This window comes from Pecten maximus, chromosome 19, assembly GCF_902652985.1.
Source record: "Pecten maximus chromosome 19, xPecMax1.1, whole genome shotgun sequence".
Lineage (NCBI taxonomy): Eukaryota > Metazoa > Mollusca > Bivalvia > Pectinida > Pectinidae > Pecten > Pecten maximus.
The window spans coordinates 20,842,579-20,861,020 of record NC_047033.1 but is presented as its reverse complement, the minus strand read 5'-3'; the positions used below and the strand labels follow the sequence as shown (position 1 = coordinate 20,861,020).

Genomic DNA, 18,442 nt, shown 5'->3' with positions numbered 1-18,442 from the left:
AACATAACATGCATGCAGGTCTCATACAATCATTTGGTGATACAGTTAATATGCCGTGAGAAGCCAACTTAACTTTTCCTTAATCTAGTTACTTATATCTTCAATTACATACAATATGCACTCTTTGGTACGGATGTGTGGTATATTTTTGTAGAAAATAAATACTTTACTGCATTCAATTATATTTTACATATCGCGCATGCGTCGTGTTTGGATTATCATATATTACATTGTACTCGAGATATCATCCCACGTTACTGGTACAAATAGCATAGTATAACATAGGAAGGTAGGAAGATAGGTAGGAAAATATAATTCAAACATTAATATTTCATTTGGAGCTCTCAGTATTACAGCTAGCACCGCTTGTATCTCGTGTGTCGTTGGTTAGACATATAGGTTTCGTGTCTGTTTTGTTGAAGATATATCTAATGTTGCCGACATACAGTTTTAAGATTATAGATATATTGTTATACAATAAGGTGGTGCTTTTAATGTATATGATTCGCTAAAAATGACATGTTTATTTCAATAAACACGTGTAATACAATTTATATGGATATAACTATATTTGTCATACAATTAGTATTGATATAATAACTATATTTATTACACAGTTTATATAGATAGAATACATTGTAGCTGTATTTCTTACACAATTAGGATGGATGTAATTAACTATATCTGTTATACTCACTTGGCTGTCAGTGAGGTAGGACTATAAATCGGCAAACGTTCCGGACTTTCAAAGGAGACTTAACACAAACATACACCAGCCTCCCAAAACACACATGAACACTCACCAAACACATGCATATTGCACGCACGGGAGGCCGTCCTTAAATTACCTTATCTGTTGATAGGACGTTAAAAAAATAAAAACCAAAACCAAATAGAAACCTGAGTTATTTCCCTGTGCATACTGAGAGTTGCTTCATTGCATACATTGCAGTCCCGTTCAGATATCTTTAAACAAAAATAAACAAAAAGATACATGTAAGCTATACAAGTAAATACCTGTTTTTGGATATTATAAATTATGGTATTTACTGCATCCAATGATATATTCGTTGAAACTTTATTTCGTGGTTTCTAGCTTATTTAGCTTCGTGGTCAAACGTCGGTAGGTATCCTATATAAACAAATAGTAAACTTAAGTTGGAGCTGAATTAAGTCTGGTTTTGTATGGCGGGTGTAGTCGATGCAGCAATCTAAGCTAACTCGTTAGGAACGCTTGGTCTTATAATCATTGAACCATTTCCAGGGTTTAAAGGCAAATCTATGTTTAATTTGTATTATTGATTTTTAGTTATGGTTACGGTTTGTTTTGCTAGCTGTTATTTGTTGTTGTTTTCATTTAGATTCGATGAGACTTTGAGAAATATCATGTCCTTAAATAGATGTGGAATTACATTCGAAATACATTAAAACATAAATACACCTGAAACGTTTTTGGCGTGACGGATAACTATCTGAACTATGACTGAACATGTCTGAAATGCATGCGTGATTGATCACTATTAACGATGTGCTTAATAAACCTTCGAAAATAAAGAAGGTGTCCTCACTTCACCTTCCTGTAAAGGTTCATTGGGTAAAACAAGTCAGAGCTCATCTTTAAAACACAACAGCGGCGTAGCATTGACTGATACAGACACTACTGATCTGTCTGTCCCACCATCCAGACACTACCGATCTGTCTGTCCCATCATCCAGACACCACTAATCTGTCTGTCCCATCTTCCAGTCACCACTGATCTGTCTGTCCGTCCATACAGTCACCACTGATCTGTCTGTCCCACCATCCAGTCACAACTGATCTGTCAATCCGTCCATACAGTCACCACTGATCTGTCCGTCCATCCAGTCATCACTGATCTGTCTGTCCGACCATACAGTCACCACTGATCTGTCTGTCCGAACATACAGTCACCACTGATCTGTCCGTCCATCCAGTTACCACTGATCTGTCCCACCATCCAGTCACCACTGATCTGTCTGTCTGTCCATACGATCACCACTGATCCGTCTGTCTGTCCATACGGTCACCACTGATCTGTCTGTCCGTCCATCCGGTCATCACTGATCTGTCTGTCTGTCCATACGGTCACCACTGATCTGTCTGTCTGTCCATACGGTCACCACTGATCTGTCTGTCCGTCTATCCGGTCACCACTGATCTGTCTGTCCGTCCACCCGGTCACCACTGATCTGTCTGTCCGTCCATCCGGTCACCACTGATCTGTCTGTCCGAACATCCGGTCACCACTGATGTGTCGGTCCCATCATCCAGTCACAATGATCTATATGTCCTATTATCTAGTCTTCACTGATCTAGATATGATTGTGTAAAGTATATGGTGACGGTAAGGATATAGTGACGGTAAGGATATGATGGTGTATAGGATATGATGGTGTATAGGATATGATGGTGTATAGGATATGGTGGTGTATAGGATATGATGGTGTATAGGATATGATGGTACATAGGATATGATGGTGTATAGGATATGGTGGTGTATAGGATATGATGGTGTATAGGATATGATGGTACATAGGATATGATGGTGTATAGGATATGATGGTGTATAGGATATGGTGGTGTATAGGATATGATGGTGTATAGGATATGATGGTACATAGGATATGATGGTGTATAGGATATGATGGTGTATAGGATATGATGGTACATAGGATATGATGGTGTATAGGATATGATGGTGTATAGGATATGGTGGTACATATGATATGGTGGCGTGTAGGATATGATGGTGGCGGGTAGGATATTATAGTGGCGGGTAGGATATGTTGGTGTATATGATATGTTGGTGTATAGGATATGAAGGTGTATAGGATATGGTGGTACATAGGATATGATGGCGTGTAGGATATGATGGTGTCGGGTAGGATAGTATGGTGTCGGGTAGGATAGTATGGTGGTGGGTAGGATATTATGGTGGTGGGTAGGATATTATGGTGGTGGGTAGTATATGTTGGTGTATATGATATGGTGGCGGGTAGGATAGTATGGTGTATATGATATGGTGGCGGGTAGGATATTATGGTGTCGGGTAGGATATTATGGTGGCGGGTAGGATATGTTGGTGTATATGATATGGTGGCGGGTAGGATAGTATGGTGTATATGATATGGTGGCGGGTAGGATATTATGGTGTCGGGTAGGATATTATGGTGGCGGGTAGGATATGTTGGTGTATATGATATGGTGGCGGGTAGGATAGTATGGTGTATATGATATGGTGGCGGGTAGGATATTATGGTGTCGGGTAGGATATTATGGTGGCGGGTAGGATATGTTGGTGTATATGATATGGTGGCGGGTAGGATAGTATGGTGGTGTATAGGATATGGTGGCGGATAGGATATTATGGTGGCAGAAAGGATATTATGATGGCGGGTAGGATATTATGGTGGCGGGCTGGATATCATGGTGGCGGGAAGGATATCATGGTGGCGGGTAGGATATAGTGGTGGCGGGAAGTATATTATGGTGGCGGGTAGGATATTATGATGGCGGGAAGGATATTATGGTGGCGGGTAGAATATTATGGTGGCGGGTAGGATATAGTAGTGGCGGGAAGTATATTATGGTGGCGGGTAGGATATTATGATGGCGGGAAGGATATTATGGTGGCGGTCAGGATATTATGATGGCGGGTAGGATATTATAGTGGCGTGCAGGATATGGTGGCGGGACGGTTATGGTGGTGGTAAGGATATGGGGGCGGGTAGGGTTTGGTGGTGTATAGGATATGGTGGTGGATAGGATAGTGGTAGACAGGATAGTGGTAGATAGGATGTAGTGGTAGATATGATATGGTGGTAGATAGGATATAGTGGTAGATAGGATATGGTGGTAGATAGAATATAGTGGTAGATAGGATATGGTGGTAGATAGGATATAGTGGTGGATGGGATATATTGGTAGATGGGATAGTGGCAGATAGGATATAGTGGTAGATAGGATATAGTGGTAGATAGGATGTAGTGGTAGATAGGATGTAGTGGTAGATAGGATATAGTGGTAGATATGATATAGTAGTAGATAGGATATAGTGGTAGATAGGATACAGTGGTATAAAGAATATAGTGGTAGATGGGATATAGTGGTAGATAGGATATGGTGGTAGATTGGATATAGTGGTAGATAGAATATAGTGGTAGATAGGATATGGTGGTAGATAGGATATAGTGGTAGATAGGATATAGTGGTAGATAGAATATAGTGGTAGATAGGATATGGTGGTAGCTGGGCTCTCGTGGTCGCTCGGCTCTCGTGGTCGCTCGCCTCTCGTGGTCCTCTCGGCTCTGGTGGTCGCTCGGCTCTCGTGGTCGCTCGGCATCTCTTGGTCGCTTCGGCTCTGGTGGTCGCTCGCCTCTCGTGGTCTCTCGGCTCTCGTGGTCGCTCTGCCTCTCGTGGTCGCTCTGCTCTCGTGGTCGCTCGGCTCTGGTGGTCGCTTGGCTCTCGTGGTCGCTCGGCTCTCGTGGTCGCTCTGCTCTCGTGGTCGCTCGGCTCTCGTGGCTCTCGTGGTCGCTCTGCTCTCGTGGTCGCTCGGCTCTCGTGGCTCTCGTGGGTCGCTCTGCTCTCGTGGTCGCTCGCCTCTCGTGGTCGCTCGGCTCTCGTGGTCGCTCGGCTCTCGGTCGTCGCTCGCCTCTCGTGGTCGCTCGGCTCTCGTGGTCCTCGCCTCTCGTGGTCGCTCGGCTCTCGTGTCGCTCTGCTCTCGTGGTCGGTCGGCTCTCGTGGTCGCTCGCCTCTCGTGGTCGCTCGGCTCTCCTGGTGGCTCCGCTCTCGTGGTCGCTCGGCTCTCGTGGTCGGTCGGCTCTCGTGGTCGCTCGCCTCTCGTGGTCGCTCGGCTCTCGTGGTCGCTCGGCTCTCGTGGTCGCTCGGCTCTCGTGGTCGCTCGCCTCTCGTGGTCTCTCGGCTCTCGTGGTCGCTGGGCTCTCGTGGTCGCTCTGCTCTCGTGGTCGCTCGGCTCTCGTGGTCGCTCGCCTCTCGTGGTCGCTCGGCTCTCGTGGTCGCTCTGCTCTCGTGGTCGCTCGCCTCTCGTGGTCGCTCGGGTCTCGTGGTGCTCGGGCCTGGTGGTGTCTCGGCTATGGTGGCGGGTAAGGTATGGTGGTGGTTGGGATATAATTGAGGGAAGAATATGGTGGGAGTAGGATATGGTGGCTGGTAGGATATGGTTGCGAATAGGATACTGGTGTGGGTAGGCTATGGTGGCTGGTAGGATATGGAATTTAAACGAACTTTCGTTTCTATTCCCTCTAGTTGATAAACACCGGAGCGTCTGATTCAGTCATGTGTGACACGGATGAAATATGTTGGACGTCAACATATTGGAAGGCATCGTCGGTACCCAATGATCTGTCTTTGAATAGCTCCGATCGATCCCTTGGGAACATTTGCACAAAGTGTCTCTTATACATGAATAACTCACGAACCAAATCCAGCAATCTGATTGGTTCCGTTGAAAATGGCTTCGGAAAATCCTACCAATTAGGAACGTCGTTTTTATGATATGTTCTTTGGTGTTTTAGTAAGATGTCGGATAACAAGCTATGCCGACAAATAAGCGCAGTAATCTTGGTATGCCGTTTGAATTTTCCAGGCAAAGAAGAGCTCCATTGATACGAAGCATTTTGATTGGGCGATAAAAGTTATGAATATTTATGTCAAACCGAGGTTTTCCAAACAAGTACTAACACGGGTCAAACGAGTGTAACATAGTAAAGACTCCGTGGGGGCCGACGATGATTGGAAGGATAGATAGGTATGACGTAGGAGGTACCGGCTGTCCTGATTGCATGATTCATAACAGGCAGATTTATTTAGGATACTATCTTTTCTGTACGTCCTACACAACTTTTTATTTATCATTATTTGTCTTTTTTATACTGCTTGACTTTTGGATTTAGTTGAGCGTCCGGGTTGTTGGCAAAGACCTATCAGCATAATACAACAATGCATACGAAGAAATCTTAGTTATACAAAAGGATGTGCAGCAGTATTGACTGTAGTTATCGGCAAAGGTCTGCACCTACAATATTTATGGAAATACTTTTGTAGATTAATGTGTATGAAATTTTGAATGATTACATCGATCCAACGGTCTTAGGAGCATTTAGGCCTAAACCATTTTGTATTCAATTTGTAATTTTGTTTTACAGTGTGTGAGGTAGGTAGGATATGGCGGATATTACGGAATATTAAATTACGACAAAATTTCATCGGGTGTTATCAATAGCTATTGATAGTTCTTTTCTTCAAAGCATGGACGGGATTAAATATTTATCGAAAATCTAAATGTTTAAAACAATGAATTGATCTCCTAAAAGTCCAACCAGATCTCGGTCATTCGAGTACCCTACTTTTCATCTATAGCTATTATTCACAATGAATGGCTTGTTTCTTCAAAGCATGGACGGGATTAAATCATCATGTTGGTTCTGAATCTCATTTTACATTACGTTTACATGTATGCACGTTGTTAAAATCTAAATGAACAATGAACTGATTTCTTAAAAGTTCAACCAGATCTCGGTCATTCGAATACCCTGCTTTTTTAAAGAAACATAAGCCCTCCCGGCACACGTTGAACATACATGTCAAAAATCATTGTTCAAAGGACACGTCAGTTGTCAATCATGAATGAAGTAATTTTTAATGCCTGAAGATGATCATAACTCCACAATGAAGATGTTTTCCTCCAAGAACACCTTTTTGATCATATGGCCAAATTCACCCCGGGTAATCGAAATAGACATAAACATATAATAATTGAAAATGAAATGAATCTTACTAACCTTATGAGTTATCTTAAATAAGTAAACCGCATAGAATTTAACTGCTTGTAAATGTAGCTTGACGGTAACACGGTATGGCGTCCGAGACACAAAACTAACACTCATCTTATATAAGAAAAAGTCATTTATTGAATTTTTGCAAGTGAAATATAGAAATTTATTAAACTAATAAAACTTATATTTTCACTGCAGCGATGAGCAGAGAAAATATAAGATGTTGCAGTGAAAAGATAAGTTTTACAGTGAAAATATAAGTTTTTTTTGTTTTTTTTTTAACCAATCAGAGCGAACTTTTGTATTCACATCATTGAAACTTGTCGTCGATTTTTCCAATTGAAGCGAAGATAGATAAATTAGTTATTTTGCTGTTTTTCTACAGTATTAATTTTTCGATGTTTTTCTTTCTTTTTATTTTATTAGTATAAAATTGCAATAAAAAGAAATATTTCCCGTTGAATATAACATATTTTTCACTCGAGTCGTGCTTTGTTATTCTGTCATACTCGTGAAATATATACATACATGTATATATATGCTATATTCAACGGGAAACCATTCAATACCCTCTATTTATTACATTTGATCAGTGAAATATCGGTCATTATTAACTTCATATTTCAGTTCAGTTTTGTAACAGATGTCGATATATCTATATCCGATCACGTGTTTAACACCTAACATCAAATTGCACCATGCAACAATGAAAAACATAAATTAAATTTATATGTGTATATTTTACTTATATACAAAACAAGAATATCTGGATTTTTTTTAAAAGACATTGGTATTATTTGTAGAATATATATCGATCTAACTCTATCATACCTGTGATCTGTGTTTAAGCATTGTATACCGGACCATGATTTGATTTAAACCTATCTCATTTTAGATAAAGTTTTACAAATAAATTGAGCACAAGTTTTCTAAACTTATCAAAGTCCTTTTTCTCGAATACATCAATACAAATATCTTGATTAAGCAGCTTACGAAATGTGCAATATCTTATTATAATATTATACATCTCTTAAGAACGGGTTATATGTGAGAGTATTATCCTCATACTTAAATTTCAATAGTGTCATTGTATTGTACACATTTACAAAAAAAACTTTATTCCCCCTTGATCCTCCATATAACATAAAAAATGTGTGGTATATTTTACAAACAGCAAGAGTGAAAGAAAAACTCGTGGATATATTATATATCAACAAGCAAATTCTTGAATTTCATGTGAATATTCCTAGTATATGCTTACCGAATGTACAGTTTTTGTGGAAACGGCCTTCTATTTGCCAAAATCAAGCGATATTTAGTCGTTCCAACACAAGTCGTTTTAACAAAACCTTGTCTGTTTTCCCGTTAGCAAGTCTTGGAAAGGACTCAAACCTGACAAAGTAGGAAGGTGTACTGCCTAACACATTATCCCCCAGGACATCGCGACATTTCTGGTCTAATTCAGGTTCTGTTGTATCTACTCCATCTTTTAGTATGTAACAAGCGCATACTTCTTCAAAAAGCCGGCTGTCCGGTATGGAGATCACTACAATTTCTCTTACATCGGAGAGTTTTGAAATAGCTGCTTCGACTACGCTTGGAAAACCTTCAATCCTCCTCTTTTGATGACGTCATTAGCTTTTCCTTTGAACATTAACTTGCATTCATTTGTAATTAACCCAATATCACCGGTTCGGAACCAGCCCCCATCCACAAAGGAAGCTTCATTGAGCCCCGGTGCGTCACGGTAGGACTTCAAAATCGACGAAGATCTGACGAGAATTTCCCCGACATGACCAAGATCCAACGTTTCACTTCTATCGCCAATAATTTTGACTTCATAGCCTGGAAACAAGGAGCCGATATCCCCGTCCTCTATTTCTGGTGTTAGCTCAGTAAAACACATTCCTCCAACTTCAGTGGTTCCGTAGCAAACAAATAATTTATCAGTACATTGACCACATACTTCAGTGAGATGTCTGCCAATCAGTTGTCCTCCCGTAGAAATGGCGTACAACTTGTAGCCTTGCTTTCGAATGGAGTTGATATTAGTAATAATATCAACCAAAGCATAGGGCAACAAAAATGCACTTGTGCACTGCTCAGTCACTATGATGTCCCAAATGGCAAGAATGTTTTCCTTATTCATGCCGATTGCGGTGTCAAGAAACACTCGCTTAGTTCCGCTTAGGAAACTAAACACTGGGGAACCTACGATCCAAGAGAACGGGCGGTCATTGTAGCATGGTCCTTGTGGCCGGTCGCCAGCTGCTCCCAAAAACGCGATGTAAGAAGCATTGACGATTGATAAATGAGTCATTTCGACCATTTTTGGAACCCCTGTTGAGCCGGAAGTGGTAAAAATCAAGGCGCTACTCTCTGGTTGTATTGTTGGCAATGAGACTGCTGCCTGGGTGGCTGTCAGAACTACACCGTCTAAAGACGGAAGGGAAGACAGTGTTGATTTATGTAGTAACAGAATTGTCGGTTTGTCGTTCGAAGAATCCCCCCTGCTGAAGTACTCTTCCATGTCTGATATGTAATTTTTGTCCGTTCCGGGATCAAGCAGGACAGCTTTGCTTTTTGTAGACTTCAATACATTTACCGTTTCAGCGAACGACTCCGATGTTTTATGTATATGGACAGCAACAGCTCCTGTAGACATGATTGCGAACACACCAATTATCCACTCAATGGAGTTTGTGCCAATAATGGCCACGCTGTCTCCTAACCTGATCCCCTTACTGATGAGATACTTAGCGATGTATGTCGACCTCTTCAACAGTTCAACATATGTCAATGACCTTCGTTCGCCGTCTACAGATTTCTGAATGTACATTTCCTTTTCAGGAGTCTCATATGCCTTTTATCGTAAGACGTCAATTATTGACTTGTATTTGACGCAGACAGGATCGGGACAGGAAAGGTAACTCAGTTCTGCCATAGTATGATCGATTTCTAAAAAAATAAATTATAGGGAATCGGAAATTATGATAAGTAATAATTGGAGGGAACTTGATAAAGTGAAAGATTTGTGCTGATTTGTTAAAAACATCAAATGATACCTATCTTTATTAGAAGCAAATGACTTGAACATATCAATTATGCAATAAAGATAATCGAATCCTAAATTTAAAAAACGGCAACTTCATATATTTCTTAACATGTGAGTAAACTGCAAGACAACACTGAACCAGTGGTAACATCGTAGGACACAATATCCATTCTAGGAATATGTAGGAATATCATAATTGGGCTTCTGAAAAAGGAAAGTAAGAAAATATATCACATCATACTTACTTGGTTTTAATACTCTTTCGTATTGATCAGAAATGATGGGGCGGCGAACAATTTTTAACCTGAGACTATTTGAGCATTTTCGATTGTCCAATCAACAGGTCCGTAGTTTGTCCAATCAAAAAACCCGTAGATCGCCCAATCGTCTGACGTAAAACAAAACAATAACAAAATCAGTATCCACTTTCTGGTGAAAAAAACGTGATACTGCATGAGCGTGGAACCTTCGTATACTGCAATTCATATTCATAGCATAATATACATATCAATGTCCATGGATTGCCCCGTGGACTGACCTAAACCGCACACTTAAAACCGAAATCAGTATTCGCTCCCTAGAGATAAAAACGTGTTACAGCATCAACTTCAAAATAAAATATAATGCGTTTTTAGGAGTATTCACTAAAACACATGCTTGTGTTAAAAGTATGTATGTATTTTTTGTCAAGGTCCCACAGATAAAAACAGAAGTCATTGTAAATCCTATATATTACTTTACATTACACAACTCACGCGATACATGTACAATTTGTACTTGAATTACTAACGTAATGGAAACTCTAGACACAGGACCACGAGTACTGGTGTTCCACTTAGTCATGGCAAAAATGATAAAATAGTCCTGCAGTCTGGTATGAAACTTTACAAAAGACGAATATACCTGCATGTTTACATGTAGGATGAGGTACATCGGGCTGCAGTGATATGACGAAATAAATACCATTCAGAGGTTAAACCTAAACAAGTTTTTTCAAAAGTATAAAAGCATTTCTTTATGGAATGTAAATAATAAAAAATAAATATCTAAGAATCGTGTTTCATGTGAAAAAGGTTTGGGTTTTGAACACTTGCTGTATATATTTCCATATTTACAGCATCTAAACCAGGGTGTGTGTTGCTATGATCACCGGCTCCATATTGGTTATCCGGCGTATTCCCGTTGAGGAATCCCTTTCAGTTCTATTTTTAGACGTTTGTGATTAGGTACTATGATTTGGTATGCGTTTATGTATAATTGCCTTTTCTGTACACAACTTTTCGCTCAGGTACTGCTCTACCTGTGCATTTCGAGCTCAAATCTAGCTATATAGCTGTGCATTTGAGTAAAACACGACAGTCTAGCAAGGGCGTACATGTAGCTCGCGGAAATAATATAATAATTAATTCCCGTTGTAGGAATGTTATAGTCGGGGTATAATTGTGTATACTGAGCCCTAGGGAGAGGCGGTGGTAGGTATTTTTGATACGACATATATTGGCCTGACGCACGGTTTAGTTACATTAGCATTGTGTGTATATTTTGTTATCATATTTCATCATCTCATCACGTGCAAATTTTGAAGGTAATAAAATAAATGTTAAACTGTATCAGCTGTGTTTGTATCATTGATTTGTAGCCAGCTATACAAGTCGCGAGAGAGAGAGAGAGAGAGAGAGAGAGAGAGAGAGAGAGAGAGAGAGAGAGAGAGAGAGAGAGAGAGAGAGGAATGTTTTAGAAAATACATACAGAGTGATTAGATATTGATTCAAACTACTGAACACGAATTGTATTTTGAACACAGCTTGCTCATTTGTATGTAATAATGACACTGGTAATTGTTTTAACTGGGCTATCTATGTTAAACATTGCCTTTTCTCTCTTGGCTTTGGTGATGTATGGGTACACCATTGTACTTATAATTATAAAAAAAGTACTTCTACTGATAAAACAAAGAATTTTCCATCAACGTCAGCAATATCTAAGAGGTTTACTTGATACCTCGTCAAAATGCGTACTTTATAAATATCGGGTTGATCATTTTACTTTGCAGTTTTATTTGACGAAGGATATACCTGTAAAATATAAATACTGTTTATCGAAATTACGTCTGTAAATAAGATAGTATGCTGGGAGAAAAATAGCATCTCCTACCTTGAGGACGTCACAGAGAAATTTCCAAATGGTCATTTATATCTGCTTTTATTTTGATACGTCATTGCTAAACTGTTTATTTTTTTCTTTATTAAGATGAAATATAATGAGTCTACTTTCCTATACTGACGTGTTCTCCTATCTGAATGATAGAATACTATTTGTCAAAATGATTGTATTGAGATACTGGATTTCAACAGATATACAGTCTCCAACGATTGGGATGGATCTTGAATCCTTCCTTTATGTTCTCATTACTCTGTCTTTCCTCTCTGCTGTGTCTTTCTGCACTTCTGCACGTCCTCAAATGACCTTGACTGTTGCGAGGGCGTCAAATCTCTTGTGATCTTACAAAGGTTGCGGTTGTAATGTAAACCGCGCATGTTGAAAACAATAAGCCCACTGGTAGAGTAATATGGGCGATGACCTGGAATGTTCTTTAGTATAACTATAGTTCGTATTTTCTCGAGCCTTATTTGCCGACAGTGTTTGATTGCGACAAAATGGTTCCCTACCATCAAGTATTATTTGTCATCCTGGCAGTCCGTTATGGTATCACAGCAGGTAATTTGCTTTATTGGTTCATTTGATAAACTTAACGTGGGTAAATTAATATTTAGTTAAAATCATAGATGAAATCACTCTATACATTTTTTTATTTTTTTTTATTCTGTAGGCAGTGTTATTTTTTTCTTTTCAAGAAGATATACATTTCGTGTACATGTAGATTGCTGAATATCTAAGTCGTGCATGTTATCTATATAGGGGAAAATACAATGGAATATTTAAATTCAGTATTGCATTCAGTCAAATCAAAAGAACTAACAGAAAAAGAACGTTTAACACGAGCAAACTTAGTGCAAATACTTCATTCATTCTTTTGTTATAAATTTATCTACCGATACATTTTTGTTGAATATCATTCTTTTGAGCAAACAACAAAAATGGCGACTTTTAAAAGGAAATTAAAAAGATCAACTCATCAAAACAATGTTGTATAATTTCGAAATTAAATATGCACCGTATTTTAAAATACATATATCCGTGAAGCCCTCTTGACTTAACGCTCTATACTCTTAGACAATGGTCGTGTATTTCACAACTCGCCACACATAGTTCTCAGGTGACAGGTATAAACCGCAATAGATAATGTCTTAATTAATTAGATATAATTAATATCATTATATAATTTAATTAATCTGATAATCCGAGCGTTACGTGGATAAATTTAACTTAATTCGGCGTGTTTTGTTTACAGCTAACGAAGCGATGTGACGCAATAGCTAGAGTACCACTTATACGTGTATGTAATGTTTCAAGTTTATTGTTCACCCCAGACACACAATTATTGTAATTAACAATTAAATTAAACAATTAATACTTAATGCTATTGTAAAGATCATATCAAAATAAGATTCGTGAAACCAATTAAAGATAATACATTGCCGACAAAGAGTAATTATGATTGGTTTAAGTCAAGATTAGGCCATCCTCTAAAACTTGAGATCCTAATTCTATTTTTTTTTTTTTTTACTGGAACAATTATTTTCCGTGGGACAGACAAAGTAGGCGATCCCGTTTATTCATAGGTATAACCGGTATATACCCATTACGTAACGTGCGTGTACAGTCTGGGGTAACTGGCTATATGTTATTACCTACACTCGATTTGTGAAGATAACGGTGAACATTGGCGGGTCTATTACTGAAGATTATCTTTGCACATGACAGAGGTCATCTTTATAGAATTTAATAAAGCACATGTTGTTTACTTGTGTCATGATATGATGGGATTTGATGACGTTGGTTGAAACAGACACCAATTCAAGTTATCATTTTCGAAAGTGATTTAATCTGAACTAGTTTTTTAGCGGGTGTGAAACGCTTCCTTTCCGGGACACCGAGTCGTATTCTTTTTACAAGGGTCTCCATAGACAGATTTCGAGTTGGAATTATTGTTTCATTTTTAATTTCAGGATTCGCTTTCGTGCCTTTATCACTCTTTATGCATATATATATATATATACATATATATATATTTAATTTCCTTATATCCTGAAGCTAAAATCTATTTCCTTTACACCAGCAATTTCTGTCTTAAGGCGAACATATATCAAAAATGTATTTTACTGTGTAGTAGTTATGTTATGTTTTTCAAACAGACTTTGACGTCCGCTTGACTGGAGGCCCAAATCTACATCTGGGCCGTGTTGACATATACACCAATGAAACCTGGAGAGCCGTGTGTGGCGACTACGACTGGGATTACAGAGAAGCTACGGTGGCGTGTGGAATGTTGGGATACAGGTAATACATCCCAGTGTACTTCACAGGTAAATGGTTAGTCACGTGAGTCACGTGAAATTCGTCAGTCAACACGTGGTTCTGATCTCTTAATGTAATGTTTGAAAATGCAAGCATGTTGCACATTATAAATGATTCTGCCGAAAGTTTCATTTCCTTTCTAAAACATATATTCTTGCCTTAATTTAAATTTGATACATTCACATTTTGGAATATTTGCTGTAGAACAGTAACCCTAATAAATGTTAGGATAAGATAAAGAAATCGAGAGTGATTTGGTGAACTTGATGGAACGCGTTGTCAAGAATACCTTATACCGAGATAAACCACAGAGTTTTAAATCATATTTAATACAAAACGCTATCAATCATGCGCAGAGAAATTAAAGAGGGGTGGATGAGTTCCGTATTATGATATACAGTCAAGTGTATGGACAATTTAAGTCCGTCATTTAGCGATGTCCGGGTAGTTAAGTTGTCCTGTTTTAAACGACGAGCCTTGTACGACGAGCCTTGTACAGCATTTAGAATGATACATGTAGTTTGTATTGACTTTACCTTATTTTGCACGCGATAGGAAAACGTTTATATAATGTCAATATGTGTTCAATTACCATACGCCCATTACCATGGTCCATTGGACAAAAAATACCTTTCCTGTGGGAAGGGCTGTTAAAGAAAGAAAGGTCAAACCCTGACATCTACCTTGTATTTAAGTCGCGTAACTACCGTAAAATGTTTTGGGATGATCATTGCGACAAGGGGCGATATTTTCATGACGGCATATGTAGATAATTTATCTATATGTTTAAACATCAAAGTACAGTTGAATTATAAAAGTTCCAGTAAAGTTGAATTGAACTGAATATAAATGATGCTTTCAACTATACCGGTGGTCATAATATAGTACGACATGTGTTCTAGAGTTAAGTTAAAAGTTGGCATTATAACGATTAACATTATACTCAGATAGAGGTCAGAGTTCAGAAGCTTAAATACTAGGAGCTTTGTTCATTTGACATCCCAGGCTTTTTAAGTTTCATAAAATTTTATTCAATATTTACAGATAAAAACGCCATTCAATAATTGAAAAGTAATATGGAATCAACATTGTAATTATTATCAATACATTACTCCTTTAAAAAAAAAAACAACATTTTAAATAAATAAATAAAGCACAAAACCATTGATGTAATTATAAAAGAAACCAGTTTACCCTCTTGGATGGAGCATGACAGGCAAGCCAGGAAAACCACACTTGGTCTCATTTGGAGACGTTAATTTGACCACTATTTAGCAGCCTTCATACACATACGGCAACGGATTCGTGACAGCGTTGGTAGTGCAAACCTATCGATTCAAAAATACATTAATTTACTAATTCCATCGAAGATCAGACAGAGGGTACATATGTAATATCAAAATTTGTACATTTTGAAAATTAGATTTCTGTGTCTACCTGCGTTCAGAAAGCTATGTTTCATTACTATATTCAATAACATTCCTTAGCATACATATGGTAACGTTCACCTAACGTTTGAAAGGAAACAATTTTCTTCAAATCATTAATTCATTTCTGCATCTTACCAACTGTCAGGTAGTGAGGAAAATTCCAATAGTGTATTGTGTACTCTATGCGCATATATAACTCCGGATCAGTTCTTTTGGTCAATGTTTTACAATTTATTTTAAGATAACAGTAACAAATATATAAATCAGACTTTACCCTGGTTTCCGGTTGTAAGTAGTCCTTTATAATTTATTTTTCGATTATGCATTAAATACACTACCAATCCATGTTTTGTATCGCCAAAATGGCGTCTGGCGGCCATCTTGGAAAAAACCGGAAGTGATGATTTTTGTGATCGCCTCCATATCTAAAATATATTTGAAGAAATGTTGATGCCAAATTTCGTGCTTTTATCACAAACTGCAGTGTTTTTCTACTATCCGTTGTGCTATTATAGGAATGGCACAAAAGGGAGGATGGTGGGCTAGATCAGACCACAGCAAAACAAGAAATATCTTTAAAAAAGATAAACGGCATAGTTTTAATGCTGGTGGTTATAATGTAAAACTACTGGTGAAATAAATTAACGAACTACGATGTAATTAATAAATGCGCAGTTTCAGCACGGATAACAAAATTATATCAGTTTGAATCATTTTTGGTGATAATAAGACTACAAATGTGTCATTTGAATAGATGCATCCACTTATTCAGCTTGCATTCAATTTAAAAGGGACATCACGGTAAAAACGTTGCAATTTTCACTGAATGTACGCGTTTTGTTCCTTTCCAGTTATGTTTCTGTGCTGTTCCGATGTTCACAGTCAATCCCTATGTCCAGCTTGACCACTCGATTTAGTTGGGAATCCCCCTCTAAATATAGCGCGGAAATTTTTTTAGATCATTACGTGACTGTTTTGAAATCGTGGCAACACAAACACACAATAGTTTACAAGGCGATATCTATATTCCATCTGGGTTAGTTGGATAACGATATTATAGACAGTGGTTTAAATGTTAAATAACACGTTCTGTAAATGTTACGGCACATATATTTTTGTGTAAATAAGTGTATAGTATAGTGACAGTAGCGATGCACTGGTACAGACTGTATTTGTGTAAATATTACCGAGATTATCATGACCTACTATCAAACAATCAAGCAGAATACGAGCGGCGTCCGTATTACTGCTGTTTTCATGATTGAACTGTTACAATCTATTGTACTGCTTCCCAAGTTTAATTCTAGGATTGTGTTTGACCCATTTTCCTATTATTCTCTTCATTGCGGAAGCTGTTATAGTTTTCAACCGCAGTCGATTCACATTGGAAGCCATTTTTGTTTCCGTATATGTCACAACATTTGCATATTCAGCATTTTGCATTGACCGCTACATTGACCAATCACATGCTTCATCTTGACCAGAACGCCACCTGTCGCGTCATATCCGGGGCCAAAACCAAATTAGACGGCTATGCCGAAAAAATTGACGCTACTATGCCCAAATTTTACATCATATTTAAATGAGCAATCTAAATATGTAAATGAGATATTATCTCAAATTTTCACTATTCCTTCATTCACTACATGTACGTTGACAGTAGATGATATAGGCGCTTATTTTAACTGATAAAGTAACAGTATATTTTCTACAAGTTTCATGCAATTTGTGCCTCGTGAAATACGCACATGCATATTTGAAAAAAAAAGTTTTTGTTCTGTATAATTATTATAATAGAATAAGTTCTAATTTCATTTTGTATTGTGTTTCGGCATATTATTATGATTTGATTTGAACATATTTTATTGTTATGACACAATTGGATTGGACACAAGTTTTTGACAACTTATAAAAGCCCTCTCCACAACAATATATTACAAAGATTGTGATGGTGACACAGTATACTTATAATTATTATGAGAATATATCTTAAATGAGATGATGTATTTTGAAAGGGATGCAGGTCTAACAATGCTATATAGATTAAATTCAGCTCCGATATGAATATAAAAGTTAAGATTATCTGACGTGTGAAAAGAGCTTTTCAGATATCCCTCTTCCTCATGCAATCAATTGAAATCTAACATTACCTGAGATGGTGTTAAATGATACATGTACCTGAGACATATTTTTAAACATAATCTGCATTGAATTAAAAAAATAATCTGTATTGTATACAAGTTTACAAGTGTATTGTTCACTCCAGATCCACAATAATATGTAACAGGAGGTAATCTAGAATTAGATTTCCTAAATTTGCATAATTTTTTCCCCTCTGGATTGAGTTTGTTAGATAAGTCTCTAATTCCCAGCTAATTTTTAAAATTGAATAACTTTCTCCACGCGAGGAAATACATGTATGACAATATTCGTACAAATCTTATTTTTTTTCTTTTCTCAGTTCTGGTCGCCAAATACTCTCCACGACGCGTTTTGGAAATCTTACGGAATATGTATGGCTGGGATATCCAGTGTGTTCTGGTACGGAGGACAGTTTAGCTGACTGTGGTGGAAACATGTATCTGGGTTCTGCTGGAGATTGTGGTTCTAATCCCGCCACAATCTTCTGTTACAACCATACTGGTATGTTAATACGTACATG

At 37.9% G+C, this 18,442-nt stretch overlaps 1 protein-coding gene across 1 annotated transcript; it reads right to left on the bottom strand.

The window, feature by feature from the left end:
• Positions 1–1,564: 1,564 nt before the first annotated feature.
• On the bottom strand, positions 1,565–12,543 carry LOC117317464 (long-chain-fatty-acid--CoA ligase FadD13-like). The gene is given in 5 exon segments (XM_033872275.1): positions 1,565–1,577; positions 4,310–5,112; positions 8,166–8,422; positions 8,425–9,679; positions 12,325–12,543. Coding segments are annotated over 5 exon segments (2,547 nt in total).
• Between the last annotated feature and the right edge of the window lie 5,899 nt (positions 12,544–18,442).